General features: G+C 37.8%; 4 protein-coding genes across 6 annotated transcripts in view; 2 read left to right on the top strand and 2 right to left on the bottom strand.

The window, feature by feature from the left end:
* The first annotated feature begins 2,527 nt into the window (after nucleotides 1–2,527).
* On the top strand, nucleotides 2,528–7,629 carry rab6a (RAB6A, member RAS oncogene family). 2 transcript variants are annotated; one of them, XM_020933555.2, is made up of 8 exons: nucleotides 2,528–2,856; nucleotides 3,639–3,697; nucleotides 3,803–3,856; nucleotides 4,479–4,584; nucleotides 4,879–4,990; nucleotides 5,632–5,725; nucleotides 6,222–6,288; nucleotides 6,377–7,629. In XM_020933555.2, exons 1-8 carry the CDS (start codon nucleotides 2,787–2,789, stop codon nucleotides 6,439–6,441), a joined length of 627 nt encoding a protein of 208 aa, XP_020789214.1. In that variant the 5' UTR covers nucleotides 2,528–2,786; the 3' UTR covers nucleotides 6,442–7,629. The 2 variants fall into 2 exon arrangements, with proteins under 2 accessions (XP_020789214.1, XP_020789212.1); XM_020933553.2 differs by lacking the exon at nucleotides 5,632–5,725 and adding an exon at nucleotides 5,244–5,337.
* Nucleotides 7,630–7,882: 253 nt separating this feature from the next.
* On the top strand, nucleotides 7,883–10,265 carry dnajb13 (DnaJ heat shock protein family (Hsp40) member B13). 2 transcript variants are annotated; one of them, XM_020933550.2, is made up of 8 exons: nucleotides 7,883–8,141; nucleotides 8,221–8,324; nucleotides 8,593–8,754; nucleotides 8,834–8,982; nucleotides 9,065–9,178; nucleotides 9,663–9,776; nucleotides 9,862–9,938; nucleotides 10,020–10,265. In XM_020933550.2, exons 1-8 carry the CDS (start codon nucleotides 8,074–8,076, stop codon nucleotides 10,171–10,173), a joined length of 942 nt encoding a protein of 313 aa, XP_020789209.2. In that variant the 5' UTR covers nucleotides 7,883–8,073; the 3' UTR covers nucleotides 10,174–10,265. The 2 variants fall into 2 exon arrangements, with proteins under 2 accessions (XP_020789209.2, XP_020789210.2); XM_020933551.2 differs by lacking the exon at nucleotides 7,883–8,141 and having other exon boundaries at nucleotides 8,251–8,492.
* Nucleotides 9,814–12,529, bottom strand: LOC110168140 (dicarboxylate carrier SLC25A8-like). The gene is made up of 8 exons (XM_020933552.2): nucleotides 12,400–12,529; nucleotides 12,169–12,317; nucleotides 11,900–12,097; nucleotides 11,176–11,383; nucleotides 10,905–11,102; nucleotides 10,724–10,825; nucleotides 10,469–10,649; nucleotides 9,814–10,398 (listed from the first exon to the last, which is right to left on the bottom strand). The coding sequence occupies exons 3-8, from the start codon at nucleotides 12,023–12,025 to the stop codon at nucleotides 10,287–10,289; spliced, it is 927 nt and encodes a 308-aa protein (XP_020789211.1). The 5' UTR covers nucleotides 12,026–12,097; nucleotides 12,169–12,317; nucleotides 12,400–12,529; the 3' UTR covers nucleotides 9,814–10,286.
* Nucleotides 12,530–13,527: 998 nt separating this feature from the next.
* Nucleotides 13,528–14,749, bottom strand: part of LOC110168086 (mitochondrial uncoupling protein 2-like) — a 2,276-nt gene continuing 1,054 nt past the window's right edge. The window contains exons 4-7 of the mRNA XM_020933494.2: nucleotides 14,565–14,749; nucleotides 14,368–14,469; nucleotides 14,107–14,287; nucleotides 13,528–14,037 (exon numbers count right to left, since the gene is read on the bottom strand). The exon at nucleotides 14,565–14,749 is cut by the window's right edge and continues 13 nt beyond it. Coding sequence (XP_020789153.1) covers nucleotides 13,923–14,037; nucleotides 14,107–14,287; nucleotides 14,368–14,469; nucleotides 14,565–14,749 — 583 coding nt within the window. The 3' untranslated portion in view covers nucleotides 13,528–13,922. The remainder of the gene's footprint in view (nucleotides 14,038–14,106; nucleotides 14,288–14,367; nucleotides 14,470–14,564) is intronic.

Raw genomic sequence — 14,749 nt, 5'->3', positions numbered from 1 at the left:
CAGGAGAGATGAACACTGTATTGTACTTTGCAGTGACATTGAAAGCTGCATTCATTAGGTTTATGTTAAGGTGGTGTGGAAATGGGTTAGTCTCTCTCCATTACACACATCTCTGGAACATCTAGCAGAAATGTCTTTTAAATGCTTGCATACTTTAACACAGGATTAACATGTAAAAAATTAAATGCAGGTATGTCATTGGAATACATGGAGAAAAAGAGGAAGCCACTTTATTACATTTTTTTCATTACACATCCACCTTTTTATGGGGTGAGTCATAGCAAGGCTTTCCCATCTACAAGACTGAGTCAAGTTTTGCTCAATTAAATGATGCAGTTGTATGGCATATGACCAGCATATTTAAATGTATCAATACTTGGAATATATTTATGTCATATTAATTAGAAATGCAGGGATGAGATTATGGGAGCAAACCCCCCCAAAAAACAGATTGTGTTAAATCAGCATATTCAGTGAACTTGGGGTCTTTCCCTCATCTAGGACATATGGTGTAAGGGGGCGAGTAGGAAGTGGAGGTAGTCTTTGGATCTCAATGCTTGTTTGTTGCAAGAAGAGCAGCCCAAACACTAGATGGCCCAATATGAGTTAAGGGGAGGCGCAGGTGTGTCTTCAATGACCTAGAACAGCCAGCTCAGGCATGCAAAAGCACACACTGCAAGCAAGCAACTGGAACACACAACTGTCTTTTAAGAATAGGACTGATCACCTAAAATGTAATAAAAGGAAATGTTATCATTGGAATTCTGTTTGTTAAACTTAAAATTAAAAAATGGGTGCAGTGGTGTCTATTTTAGTGCAATGATAAATAATTAGCTACATCTGTATTTGAAGTCTAACAAATGTAGGCCTATAAATGCTGTACCCAAAACATGTGGAAAATAAAAGCAAACAATGACCTAAATATTTACATTTTTATGTATTATATAGTATATATATAGTCCATTTTAAAATACATTTTCCAAGATAATGATAGCTATAACACATAATTACATAATAACAGTTCCAACTAATTTATAATAATAACTAAAACTAATCACAGCATACTTAAAGGTCACTAATGTCAGATTCGCCAATCACTTACATATGTACTAGAATATGAACATGTTACACCTCTAATGCCATAAGACATAACCTGTCTCACTGTGGAGTAGTGCCAGGAGGGGCTGGTGAACAGGGAGCTGGAAACAGACCCACTTTCCCAGCTGCCACTAGCGATCCCTGCAGCAGGCCTCACCTCCCTCTGTTCTTTGCCCAGCAGCGATGACGCTATGTTTGGTCTCCTCAGAGTGTGTGTATACTGTGGTGCTACACTAGTGGTAATTCTGTTAACTAAAATATTTTGTTTTCATGAATGTCATATTTTTGCCAACTAAAACTAAAAGTATAAATATAATGCAAAACTATGGGCTACCTCATGATTTATTTTGACACTGTTTTTAAATTAGGGTCCCATGAGTGCATGATTGTAATTTTGGAATACTGTCCCATGTAACTGAGAGGTACACTTTTGCAATACCTGTAATCCATTCATGTTCATATAAGCTATTTAAGAAAAGTTGTAATGCTTTTCCATAAAAGTACAGCTGCAAGTGTCATTATATAGTCATCAGCCATGTTCACAGTGATGTAACACCTGCCACACCACAGTTTTCTGCAATCACTAGCACTCCAGCGATCAGCAGGCAGTGAACATAAAGTCGCAAGGCTATGACCAGAGTGAATAGTGACACTGTACTTCAGATAAGGCTGACACCTATGAATTAGACTCATTTACATAATGCTTTAATTTAAAATATAACATTCTTGGTGATTTTCAGGGTAGGTTTAGACTACATGATTTTAGCCTTAAATAATTGATCACATGTCAAACATCAGAACACATTACTAGTTCTCCCTTTCTCCTATTTCATATTGCAGGCCTTTTATTTTATATTATAGGCCTTTTGTTTTATTTTATATTTGCATCAAGGACTTTTTGGGCTAAGGTCTTTACAGAGGTTGAGGTGTTTTAACCAAATGGAAAGTGTTGCTTATTCATCATCAAAAAAAAAAAAAAAAACATACCTGAAGCTGTATGATGCATCTTTAGAATATTCGAGCTGCCTCTCCAAAGATCTTTACACACTGGTTTACATTATTACGATTTACGAGATAGTAGAGTACGAAAGTTAAACTGCTTAGCTCACTTTATAATGCAGTTTATGGCTCATAGCTGTATTTTACAGTAACAGAGAACTTATGTTGCGTCAGTGGCGTTAGCTCTCCCTCTAGCGGTAAAACAAAAATAATGCAAAAATACATGTATTTTATTTTGTTGTCTTTTATTAAATGTTTCTCTTTCTTTTTATTATTCTCCCACTAGTCCTAAAGCTCTGTTATTTTTTTTTTTATCAGCATGAATATTTATTTCCCTTCAAACACTGCAGCAGTGTTGTCCCGTGTGTCAAAGGTGTGATTTGTGCATCCAGCAGGAGGCGCCCTTGGGTTTGTGGTACGTGGCAAACTGTGCTAACTTTAGTGCCGCGAGGAAGACTTGCAGGGAGGCTAATGTGTCAGAGTCATGCTAAGCGGTCTATGCTAGTCTGTTGTCCTAAAGTAAAATAAAGCATCAAACTGACATTCTTCAAATAGGACCACCTTTCGGACACCCGCTTAGGGGGTGGCTAACCTGAACCGTCAACCTTTGACATCTGACAGCAGCTGGTGAGCTAGCGTTAGCGGCTAGCTGCTCGAAAAGTATCGTTGGAGCTTGGTTGATTACAGCCATGTCTGCGGCCGGAGACTTCGGGAATCCTTTAAGAAAATTCAAACTGGTTTTCCTTGGAGAGCAGAGTGGTACGTGTGAATGTAATACAGCTGACAGTGTATTATCTGCGTCATCTGCGTAATGCTTTTAAGTATTTGATATGGGTGTTTACCTGGTTAGCTGCTAACCTTAGCTGCGTAATGTTAAGCTTGGTACTTGCAAACCCGTAGTTTTTTTCAGCTTGTAGGTCTTGTAATGGATAATGTTACGTCAAAGTTACTATATTACGAATTATTACTTTATATTTTTTTATGTTGGTATAACTGTATGCCTCTATGGGCGGTGGCAGCCAGTAGTTCCACAATTTGAGATGCATACAGGAGCCCTTTAGATTATAATTGTGTCGATCACAGCTGTATTGTCTTTAGTACATAAACACCGAAGAAAATTATCAAGGTTAATCTAAAGCGATACACTGTGACATCAAATTGTATGTGGCCTGTAGCTGTCAATCTCGGTTAAAGTCCACAAAACGTAGCGCTGAGATTTAATAACACGTCAGATCAAACCGAGGGTGTGTACTGCATTGTGATGCTCACAAATTATCCGCCCGGCTCAGCAGCACACAACAGATCTGCTGACATTTGCCCTGCTAAACAAATACATCCAAATGTACTGACGAGTTTCTTAAGGACAAATTGTCATCCAATCGAAGCGTATTTTGTCCATTGCCTCTCTTTTATTAAAAAAAAATAAAAAACGATGTTGTGTTTTGAAAATTCAAATTTCATGTAAGATCTATCTTTACTTTAACTGTCCTATGCTGGGGTAATTCCATGTTCTATAAGAGTTTATTTCTATTCTCTCACAGTGGGGAAAACTTCACTTATCACCCGGTTCATGTACGACAGCTTCGACAACACTTATCAAGTAAGAGATTTCATGCCATCTCTATTTTAATTGTAGTGTTACATTTCTACAATTTTGTGTAATTCTAAAGGACTAATCTTGACAATCTTAAATATCTTCTTACAGGCCACAATAGGAATAGACTTCCTGTCAAAAACCATGTATCTTGAAGACAGAACAGTAAGTCCAACCTACTCCTTATCTTGTCTAGACTGCAATACTAATTTTATGCCCAAGTGTGGTATAATGGGACATAGTCTGCTTCACTATATTCTTGATGCTGTTCCCCGAAGATTGCCTTTTTCAATCTAATTAAAAGTTTTTGTAGTTTGAACACATGCACAACAGCGCGCAAAGTGTGAGTGAAGTGGTGTGGTTTGTAGAGCACCGTCCCTTTTGCTGTTTGTTTTGTCCCTCAACACAGATTTTCTTCCTCTTCTTCCTTCCCCTCCTTCACTTCTCCGTCATGTCTGTTCTCATCTTCTCAAATGACCTGGGACGCTTTACTTGATCAGGAGCGGAGGGTTGTGACAAGTGAAGGGTGATTGTTTTTATTCTTCCCCCAGGCCCAGACAGCTTGTTCTTTCTGGTGGTCCTTCACTACCTGCATGCACTTCACTCTGCCTTGTCTGTGCTCTGTTCAACTCCTCTACTCTATTCTCCATCATATACTTATAATTTACTCATTGTTTTTTACTTGATTTCTCTCCTTTTTATTGTTATTTTGTACATTTTATCATCCTTTTGTTTTTTATTTTTCTCTTCCTTTACTTCTTCCTCCCATCTCCTTCCCGTCTCACAGATAAGGTTGCAGTTGTGGGACACAGCAGGCCAGGAGCGCTTTCGCAGTCTCATCCCAAGTTACATTCGCGATTCTGCTGCAGCTGTTGTTGTTTATGACATCACAAGTAAGTATATTTTGATTAATTTAATTTCCAAACTGACCTAGGGTTAGGAACATGGCAACATGTTTATTTCAATGTAAATAATCATGAACTCATGTTGAAATGGCTTTAAATGTATTTGCTGCCCTAAAATGTATTTGTATAGCAAGTCAATATCTTTATTCTCAATCTTTTCTGTCTTAAATATGATTAAAACGGACATGCATACAAATTGGCTTTATTGTGTATCCTTACAGAGGTAGTTGACCAGTTGTAAAGGTATTTTCTTGTATTTCCTGTTCCCTCCCTTTGTGCCAGATGTCAACTCCTTCCAGCAAACAACAAAGTGGATTGACGACGTTCGAACTGAGAGAGGAGGTGACGTCATCATTATGTTGGTTGGAAACAAGACAGACCTCGCAGACAAAAGGTAATCTGTTCTTTGCCCACTGCATCTGTGCTGCTGGTGGACCATGTACTTTGACTGCATACAAATGAAGTCATTGATTTTTAACTGCTGGACCATCAATACAGAGTTCTTCAGCTTTTCTCTGGGGCAGACTTAGATCAGAGCCCCCAAGTACTGCTCAATGTGGATGTCAACACTCTTCTAGTTTTATCGAGTTGATTTGTTATGTCTGTATTTGTCCTATGCAACTCCTAATCCCATTTATCTACTACAGGCAAGTATCTATTGAAGAGGGTGAGCGGAAAGCCAAAGAACTAAATGTAATGTTTATTGAGACTAGTGCGAAAGCAGGCTACAATGTAAAGCAGGTAAGAAATGTGAGTCGTGCTCTGGACCTGTACATGCTGCTACCTAGGCTTTCTATCCAAGAATTAACCACTTATATGAGCAAATTTTTGGGTACTATATTGAATTCACTATATTTAATATTGCTGAAAATCTCTCAAGTCTTAAGTGGTTGCTTTTGGTGTACAGCGAACATGGCAGTAGCAGCAGGAAGGGGCACGGCTTGTTTTTATATTTCAAGTTAATGATGATCAATATTTTTCTTCCCCTGTTGTCTTGTGGTTGTATGTGTGGTGTGTGGTTGTGGCCCATTGCAGACAGATAACCACAGAGGAGGGAGAGCAGAGGGCAAAAGAGATGAATGTTCTGTTTATTGAGACAAGTGCAAAGACAGGCTACAATGTCAAACAGGTAGAGCCTATGCACCTTATTCTGTGTCTGTGTAGCTCATGCTCTTCTGATGGCTTCTATTTCACACACGCATGTCTCCACTTTCATTAGTGATGTGTGGATGTATTTTTCAAGCTCTCTCCCACCCTGTAAGTTTAGATTTGATTGTAATTTTTCCAACAGTTTTCACATCAGGCCTAGAGGTGGGTAAGGGTTTGTAAATGTGTTCTTTTAGATCAGTTTAGACCAACAAGCTGGTTGCTGTGGAATCTGCATGCAGTCATTTATTTGTTGCTTCTTTAGTGATGTGGGATGATAAAACATTTCCCATTAAAACTTTCATTTAAAACATCTATCATCCAAAGGATACAAGCTCAACAGCAAGGCTACAGCATATTACAGTGTTATGGATGTCTTTCTTTGTGTGAACTTTTGAGTGACTTTCCATGAGTCTAAATACAGATTTGTGTGTTTTAATTTTGTTACATTTTAATAACCAAATTCCCAATTTGCACAGCTTTTCCGTCGAGTGGCAGCTGCACTTCCTGGCATGGATGCCACACAGGACAAGAGTAGAGAGGACAGTATCCTTCATAAAGAAATAACTGCACTTATTTTATAATTGAATATGTAAAAATATTCTGTTTCTCCTTGACTCAACCCTCCCCCCAGTGATTGACATAAAACTGGAGAAGCCTCCAGAACAGCCCAACAGTGAAGGAGGCTGTGCGTGCTAATGTAGTTAACAACTAGATCTCTGTTAAACCAACACTCATTTCTTGTACAGTAAATATATCTATCATAAACCCTCTCTCCAGTACATGAACACTACATCAGTTACGCTGTTGTGCAAGTTAAATCTCTCAGCAAGTCTCTGAAAGTCACACGTCACTTATGAATTGAATATTTGCACTGGTAAAGAGAAACCATAATCACAGGTGGTGCTTGGTCTAGTGAAGATAAAGGAGTGTTGTTGGTGTATGGAGGTTTCCAAAGAAATAAGTTAACATCAGGAAGTGTTATTTTCATATCATTTGAAAAGTATCTAGCACTCATCTGTAATACTGTCACCAAAGCTCTTTGTGGATGTGGAAAAGATTACAACCTTAATCTTCAGTGTTTACAAACTTGTTATGCAACTTCAGAGAAAATCACATCCATGATAGTTTCAGAGCATTCCCACCTCCCACCAAAAAGCAGCATTTGAAATGAGTAACACTAAATTCCGAAGAAGCACCTGGAGTTAGTGTCGCCACAAATGGCAATGACCACAAGGACAAAGCTGTCACCACTATATCTCATGCTCCTGCTCCCATCAACTGACAGTTATAGTTGATTTTACCTTGGCTTCCATTTTCTACTTTGTTTTTATTCGACAGATTGTTCATGATTTTATGAGAGACAACCGCTATGATAGGTTAAAATGATGATTTGGTCATAGTGTTTGAAAAGTTTCAGCTCATGTTCATAAATCCTGAAATATCATAGATTTGAACAAATGCCTTTTGAAGTGTAAACATAGATGATTTCTTTGCTTTGGGTTCATAGTCTTGTTTGGGATGATGTTAAGAATACTTTGTTTTTGCCTATTTTTACTTTTGTTATTGATTTTTTGTTGTTGTTAGTAACAATTAATTTTGTGTATTTAATCCATTATTACTTGCAATATTTATTTCTACCAATTTCATTTATCTTTATGACTGTTAATCTGTTTGCATTTGGGACAGTTCCTGCCAATTTAATATGCATCTACATTTGACTGCCCTTATCCAGAACACTTCTAACTGGCTGATTGGTCATAATGATAACAGTGCAATTTGTATTTGTGTGAATATTTGGAAGAGAATTTGTATTGCATTGTAATCTTTAACGTCTGTCATAAATTGTTTTAAATTAAAGAATAAAATACACTTCACACTGCTGCATACTGCTTTCAAATGTCATATTTCTGGATGGGGGGTATGAATGAAATGTTCAAAAATCAAAAAGAACAAGTACATTAATTATTTAGTTAATATAAATTGTACTTGCACCTGTCTTCCTTTTGCCTGGAAAAATCCAGACTCAATCTTTTTGGATTTGCAGGCAAGTCTTCACTGACTAATTTAGGTCTAAGTCATCTGAAACCCAGGAATAACATACACTTCTAATGCACCGTCAGGGCATCTACAGCGACATCTTCTGGCTAAGTGTTATAATAAGTTTTGGAAATCTCGCGAGAGAGCAGTTACCAAGGAAACCAACACTGAGGGGGTTAAACTGATGGGTGTTAATTTTTGGGTTCGAAACCAAATGTTCATCTTTGTTGTTTATTTATGTTATAAATAAGTAACTTTTATTTTTGTTAACTACTTTAATTTATTTGGACAATGGGACGAGACTATTACGAGATTCTAGAAATAAGCAGAAACGCGACGGATGCAGACATTAAAAAGGCGTAAGTTAATTTTTTAACACAATGAAAAGTAACTCTTGCAGTTTTGTTGACCAAATATTGAATCCAACAATATATTTAGATACCGACGCCTTGCACGGAAGTTTCACCCAGCCAGTAACAGAGAACCAGGAAGCTATGAGAGATTTCGGCAACTGGGTGAAGCTTTTGATGTTTTAAGTGACCGTAAGTTTGGTTTGGGAATGATTTTCGGAGTGCTCTACAAAATATTACTACCGTTACAGCTGCAGTAAATGCTAATTTTCTGGTGGAGATGGAGTTGCTTTGTCTGTCTCTGAAATACTGAAATAATATCTGAAATGTGACAATCTTATCTTTCGATGGGGCATGCAGGTGATGCCACCAGATTATATCTCTGTTGAGAGTTTAGCCTGCTCACAGTAATGCATGTCTATAATATTTATATTACATGTCCTTGTTCTTTTTGAAACAGTTCGTAAAAAGGCCACCTATGATAAATTTGGAGATGATGGTTTAAAGGGTGGCATACCTATTGAATTTTCCAAAGATGGTGCTTGGTCTTCAAAATATGCCTACCATGACAATCCGGAGAAAACATTCAAAGAGTTTTTTGGGAGTAACAATCCATTTTCAGGTAATGAACATAAAGGTCTGAGAGCAAAAATGTCTAATTAATAAATTATTAAATCATGATTATATTTTTTTCTTTTCAGATTTTTACATAAGCGATCTTCCTCTTCAGTTTGGTGGCCTGACCACAGGGGAGAATAAGTTTAAGGATGATCCCATTGAACGAGATCTCTATTTGTCCTTAGATGACCTTTTCCATGGATGCATGAAAAAAATAAAGATATCGCGCAAAGTAAATACTGATAAAAACATGATTTTTTCCAGATAACTAGACAATACCCATACCCTGACTGTACATTATGGGTTTGTTGTAGGTCATGAATGATGATGGCTGCACGTCCAGCATCAGAGATAAGATTCTGACTGTGACTGTGAAGCCTGGATGGAAAGAGGGCACAAGAATAACGTTTCCTAAAGAGGGGGATCAGGTCAGATAGGACTCAAATTTTTTTAGATATCTTAAAATTCTAATCAGTAGATATCCTTGGTGCTGACTATGTCAAGTTTAAACCACTGTTTTATAATTTGTCTATTGTCTACATGAAAATATTTTGGATGATATAGACTGTATAGGAGGATCATTTTTTCTTAGCCCTTAGCCTTTTTCTGAGTTTGCCTAGAAATATACTGATATATTGAACTACTACCATTCTTGTGATAACTTTTACACAGCAAAAAGTTTGGAAACGGATATTAACTAAACTGTCTTTGTAAAATAAGTCTAAATCCTTGTTGTAGGTTACTTTAGTGTGGTTACAGTCTTATTTACATCCAGTAAGTGGCACCAGTCACCATTGTTGTAATTTGTGTTATTGTATTCAGCTGAAAATAACTTGCCATTTCAGTAGATGTGCATCCCTATTGTGACAATATACATTCTAACCAAGGCTTTGGTTTTATATGTCACTTCAGGGCCCTAACAACATCGCTGCCGACATAGTGTTTATTGTACGACAGAAGCCTCACCCTATGTTTGAGAGAATTGATAATGATTTAATTTACCATGCTCAAGTGTCACTGGAGATGGTAAGAATAATTAAAGAAGCAAGACTGACTGTACCAATACCAAGTAATCACCAAGTGTGCTGATATTTTAATATTTTGTACAAAGGCGCTGACTGGTTTCTCTGTTGAAGTAGAGACTCTGGATGGCAGGCTAATTAAGATTCCATTCAATGAAATTGTGCAGTAAGTACCATTGTTATCAGTATAATCAGTATAATAAACTTATTCTGTAGCCTATAACATTATTTTTTTCCATAACTTCAGCCCATTGTACAAAAAAGTGGTGCCTGAAGAGGGAATGCCGCTGTCACATGACCCTTCACAAAAAGGAGACCTCATCTTTACATTTGACATCCACTTCCCTGAGAAACTTTCAGCTGAAAGTAAACTTCTGATTAAACAGGCACTGCGTTATTAAAACAATAATGTACAAAATGTTATGTTAAGACATTAGAACAGTTTCATTTGAACCTTTGTATCTGTACTTAAAATAAATTGCTAATATTTTAACATTTGCTCAACATCATTTGGTCACAGAGGTTTGTAGTTTAAATTCACTGTCATCATTGCTCGTTTCAGCTGCTCATAGGTCACAAACATCACAACGTTCCATGAGCCCAGACGTAGGAAAGATGGCATGAACCTGAAAGAAAACAACAAATATCCTTACACTGCATGGTCATCAGTTATAGGCCAGTTTGAACTAGGCTTACCCTTTGTAAAAGGCCTGAGGGCCCTCTTTGGACATCATGGTAACAGCACAATTCAGCACACTGCCATATTGGCCAAGGGCAGAGTTCATGTACCTGGTTTTGACCACATCTACTGGAGATGCAATCACTGTTGTGACGAGGCCTGCTCCAAAGGCTGACACAAAGTGACAAGGCAGAGTGTCTGTGAATAAAGAAAAATAGATTTATTTTTTGAACGTTTTTTCATTATAATCTTCATTTATGACACTCGGTTACCAGTCATTGGGGTGGAGTTAAGGAGTAAGTCTTTGATAAAGTCATAGGTTACCAGTTCTGAGCAGTTGACAATTGCATTACGTGCGATGTTTGGGGCTGTACCTGCAGAATACACAGAATACTTTTTTTTATTGCCTTCAGTTGAATATTTTGCTATAGTATAAACACACTTCAGTATTACCTTTCCACAGTCCAGAAATACCCTCCTCTTTGGCAATGGTGCTGTAGGCATTGAGAGTGCTGCTGTAGCGCTTCATATTACCAGTGGACCTGGCCTGGGCCTGGAAACGCACTTTGACCACATCAGTGGGTTGGGCAACAGCAACTGCCAGAGCTCCAGTGGTGCATCCTGCCATGAGACGACTGCCAATGCCTGCATCTGAAACAGAAGAGATGTTACAGGTGAGCAGATACCAGCCTTCTGAAAACGAACAGACAATGCTAGCACTCACGCTCTGAGCCTTTAGTGTAGAACTGTTTGACAGTGTCATAAAGGCCAATCCGAACTGAAGCAAAACTCATCTGCCTCTGAAGCCCTGCCACCAACCCACTGTACAGGCTCCTGGGGCCCTCAGTGCGGACCATAGTGGTGATAGTCCCAAGCACTCCACGATACTTGACGACAGAGCCCTTACAAGCTTTTCCTGCCTCTCCCTGGATCTGACAGGTAAAGAACAACATGCCAGAATAGATGGTCAGTAACTTTTAGCAAATTTACCTAAGAACAGTTTTTGAGGATCTGTAGTAGTGTCTGTAGTCTTTGAATTTTTGTTTAATACTTTTTACTTTCCCTCCACTACATTTGAAAGTTAAATATTATACATTCTGCTCCTTACATTACTAAAAAAAAAAACAACTCAAAGTACTTGTTACTTTTGTGGAGGAGTTTTCACAGCTTTTGTATGTAATTTTTTATTTAATTCCTCAACGCTAACATTCACAACACAAAAACACTTCAATACTTAAGTAATTTCTTCATTAAATAATTTAACTGTAAGTGACTGAGCTACTTTTACTTATGTTGGAGTAATTTTGACAGGTATATCTGGAATGCAGCACTTTGACTACCTCTGCATGCCGGTCACACTGTTCTCACATGACATTTAAACCGATTAAGATTAAATGGAAACTGCCAACAACAACTCAATGAAAAGTAGATATTGACCAAGTATTCACCTGTAGCCGCACTTTGGCTGTGTCCAATGGAAATGTGAGCAGATCGGCAATGCAGGCTGCAGTTCCTGCTCCGATAAACTTTACTGCTGCTGTTGGAGGCACATCTGCAGGCTTAAATCCCACCATTTTTCCAAACGTTTTGAAGATTTGAACAAGAAGTGTTTATTGGAACAAAAGATAAGGTGACTTGTTGCAAATCTGAAAGCAATTAAACATTAAAAGATTACCTTAAACGGTATGCTGTATGTAATCATAATTTAAGCACTTACCTTTAAAGCTGTTTGGACAAATGCTTAGGATCAGGCTTCTCTAAAGGCATCTCTCTGGCTAAATTTTGTCCCAGCTATAATTTGGGTTCTTTTGTTTTCCATAGAAACCGTTGTGAAATTATTGTGGCTTAAGTTCATACTCCAAAGATCTGAGAATATAAGGCAAATATAAGATAAACATATACATATTAAGACAGATAGGAAGGAGTGTGAATCTTAAACAATGCTTACCTTATTTAGTAGAAAAATGTAACTGCCTGTGTTTCCACCGAGGTAATAATGTTAAAAGGAGCTGCTTTGGCTTGGCGTAACCTGAGCCTGTGAAAGTTGGCATACAATGGCTGAACAAAGAGGAAGCCTTCTTTAAATAGTGTTTGTAAAGGGTGGTGACGTCACTGCATGACAGATGTTCCTCTTAGGCCCTTCCCCTCTATAAACAAGCTTCCTGCTGCACAGACTGCCTCACAACTACCCATGGACACACAAACATCTTTGGCTTGTATGTTAGTAACTTTTTTATCCAACTTATTAAATAACTTTTTATCTAGTTTTATTTAGTTAAATCAATTTTTATTTGAGATGAGGGAGCCTAACTGAACCAGAACATCAAAACTGAACACACTTGAAATAATACTTTAATTCTCAAATTGCTTTCAAATTAAGTACTGCATTTCTTTCACACAATGAACTTAAAAGCTTTTACTGATTGTTGCATCCTTGTTTACTGAGAGAACACCACACTAAAAACATGCTGAGTCATCCTGAATAGACCGGGAACACTATGTACACCCACAAAATTAGCTCCGTATTCCTATGTACATTAGGAAAGTTATCCAGTTCACTGTTAACTGATTTATAGAGTAGAATATTATAATTCCTAGAAAGCTTTGCTTTTAAACGTGTGTGCAAGAGCTTGGTAAAATTAAGAAAGAAAAAAAAACTCAGATTGTTACTGAGTTATGGAGATAATAGATACAGAATCCCTAGCATTACTGGTAGAAAAGCTTTAAACATACAATCAACATTTTTGTCAATTCCAGGGCAAGTCTTGATTTAATTTGCCTATATAACAGTGGGCTCCTATTTAAGATAATGTTCTGTCTTGTTTTCTTCTCCGACATTGAAAGTGATTGTGAAGAGCTCATGTTTGTCTAGATAGCTGTTTATCTCTCTGTTTGATAACTCACTGTAGCTCAGATAAAAGGTAACATCAGATAGATTTGCAGCTTCTAGTGATTCATATCTATAACATATATCATCAAAGAGATGCGCATACAATATTTTTATTTTGTTTGTTTATTGATCAGCAATAATCACTTATAAACAACATATTTAAAATGTTGAGAACATGCCCAAAAAAATTAAAGATATAAACAATACATAACATACAAAATATTAAAATTTAAATAAAATACACTACATGTAAACAGATCTCTATCGTAACCAGCCTGCTGGTTTACTTTGTGCGTAACATTTACTGGAATTACAGAATTTTCAAACCTGAATTATCATTTAAGAGCTTAGATTCCCTGAAAAGTTCCCTAAAGCTTCTTCCATCATTTGGCATCCAGAGTTAATGACCTTGTTCACAGTGCTACTATAACAGCTTATGCTTTTCCTTGATATAGTCACTGCTCTGTTCAGGATTTCTGCTGGTACCTCTTTGCTTATTTCACTACTGGTCACTTCCAGCCCCTGGGGTCACTGTAAATTGTTTTGCTTCATTTCTAAAAACCATGCTGAGTTTCTGTGTGTCAAAATGGTGACTCCCAGTACTGCTGCGCTCGGGTCATCCCTCTTTTGATTTGTTCATATGTAACAAACATCACAATATTCCAGGATCCCAATCGGAGGAAAGATGGCATGAATCTGAATCAGAAATGGAGGGGTTATAGCATTGTAAGTGAACATACTGTAGGTGTACAGGCACATCCTTACCCTTTGTAGAAAGCCTTGGGTCCTTCATTCTTTAACATGATGAAGGCACAGTTGATGGCACTGCCGTACTGTCCAGCTGCTGAGTTCATGAAACGTGTCTTGACCACATCCACAGGAGAGGCCACCACTGTGGTGCAGAAACCTGCCCCAAAGGCAGCAGTGAAGTGGCAGGGCAGGTTATCTATTGAGAAAGGCCATTATCGAGAACTTGATTAAGAAATCAGAATATCTGAGATGTGGATATGGAGATCTTGTGCATACCTGTCATGAGGTCGTACTTCAGAATAAGCTCTTTGATCATGTCATAAGTCACCAGCTCTGCACAGTTCACTATGGCATTACGAGTGATGTTTGGCATACACCCTGAAAATGCATATGAATATCATAATTATATTCTGATCATGATTATATTAATGTTTACATATTAATGTGTTAATAGAGAAATATGACTACATTACCTTTCCAAAGTCCTCTAACGCCCTCATCTCGAGCAATGGTCTTATAAGCATCTATTGTGCTGTTGTATCTTCTCTCACAGTCTCCCACTCGGACCTCCGCCTGGAAGCGCACTTTCACCACATCAGTAGGCTGAGCAAATGCTACAGCCATAGCCCCTGTGGTGCAGCCCGCCATGAGCCTGGTC

Source organism: Boleophthalmus pectinirostris, unplaced genomic scaffold (assembly GCF_026225935.1).
Source record: "Boleophthalmus pectinirostris isolate CB_2022bp ecotype Guang Dong unplaced genomic scaffold, ASM2622593v1 HiC_scaffold_12, whole genome shotgun sequence".
Taxonomy (NCBI): domain Eukaryota; kingdom Metazoa; phylum Chordata; class Actinopteri; order Gobiiformes; family Gobiidae; genus Boleophthalmus; species Boleophthalmus pectinirostris.
Note: the sequence above shows the minus strand (reverse complement) of the source record. Positions and strands in the feature narration are given on the sequence as shown.

Excerpts from the sequence above, each read along its gene's own strand:
- rab6a (XM_020933555.2), top strand. The coding sequence starts at position 2,787 with ATGTCTGCGGCCGGAGACTTCGGGAATCCTTTAAGAAAATTCAAACTG. Across the intron at positions 3,698-3,802 it reads GCTTCGACAACACTTATCAA|GCCACAATAGGAATAGACTT; the intron begins GTAAGAGATTTC and ends ATCTTCTTACAG. Across the intron at positions 3,857-4,478 it reads TGTATCTTGAAGACAGAACA|ATAAGGTTGCAGTTGTGGGA; the intron begins GTAAGTCCAACC and ends CCCGTCTCACAG.
- dnajb13 (XM_020933550.2), top strand. The coding sequence starts at position 8,074 with ATGGGACGAGACTATTACGAGATTCTAGAAATAAGCAGAAACGCGACG. Across the intron at positions 8,325-8,592 it reads TTTTGATGTTTTAAGTGACC|TTCGTAAAAAGGCCACCTAT; the intron begins GTAAGTTTGGTT and ends TTTTTGAAACAG. Across the intron at positions 9,939-10,019 it reads CCATTCAATGAAATTGTGCA|CCCATTGTACAAAAAAGTGG; the intron begins GTAAGTACCATT and ends CCATAACTTCAG.
- LOC110168140 (XM_020933552.2), bottom strand. The coding sequence starts at position 12,025 with ATGGTGGGATTTAAGCCTGCAGATGTGCCTCCAACAGCAGCAGTAAAG. Across the intron at positions 10,826-10,904 it reads TATTTCTGGACTGTGGAAAG|GTACAGCCCCAAACATCGCA; the intron begins GTAATACTGAAG and ends TGTATTCTGCAG. Across the intron at positions 10,399-10,468 it reads CCTCAGGCCTTTTACAAAGG|GTTCATGCCATCTTTCCTAC; the intron begins GTAAGCCTAGTT and ends GTTTTCTTTCAG.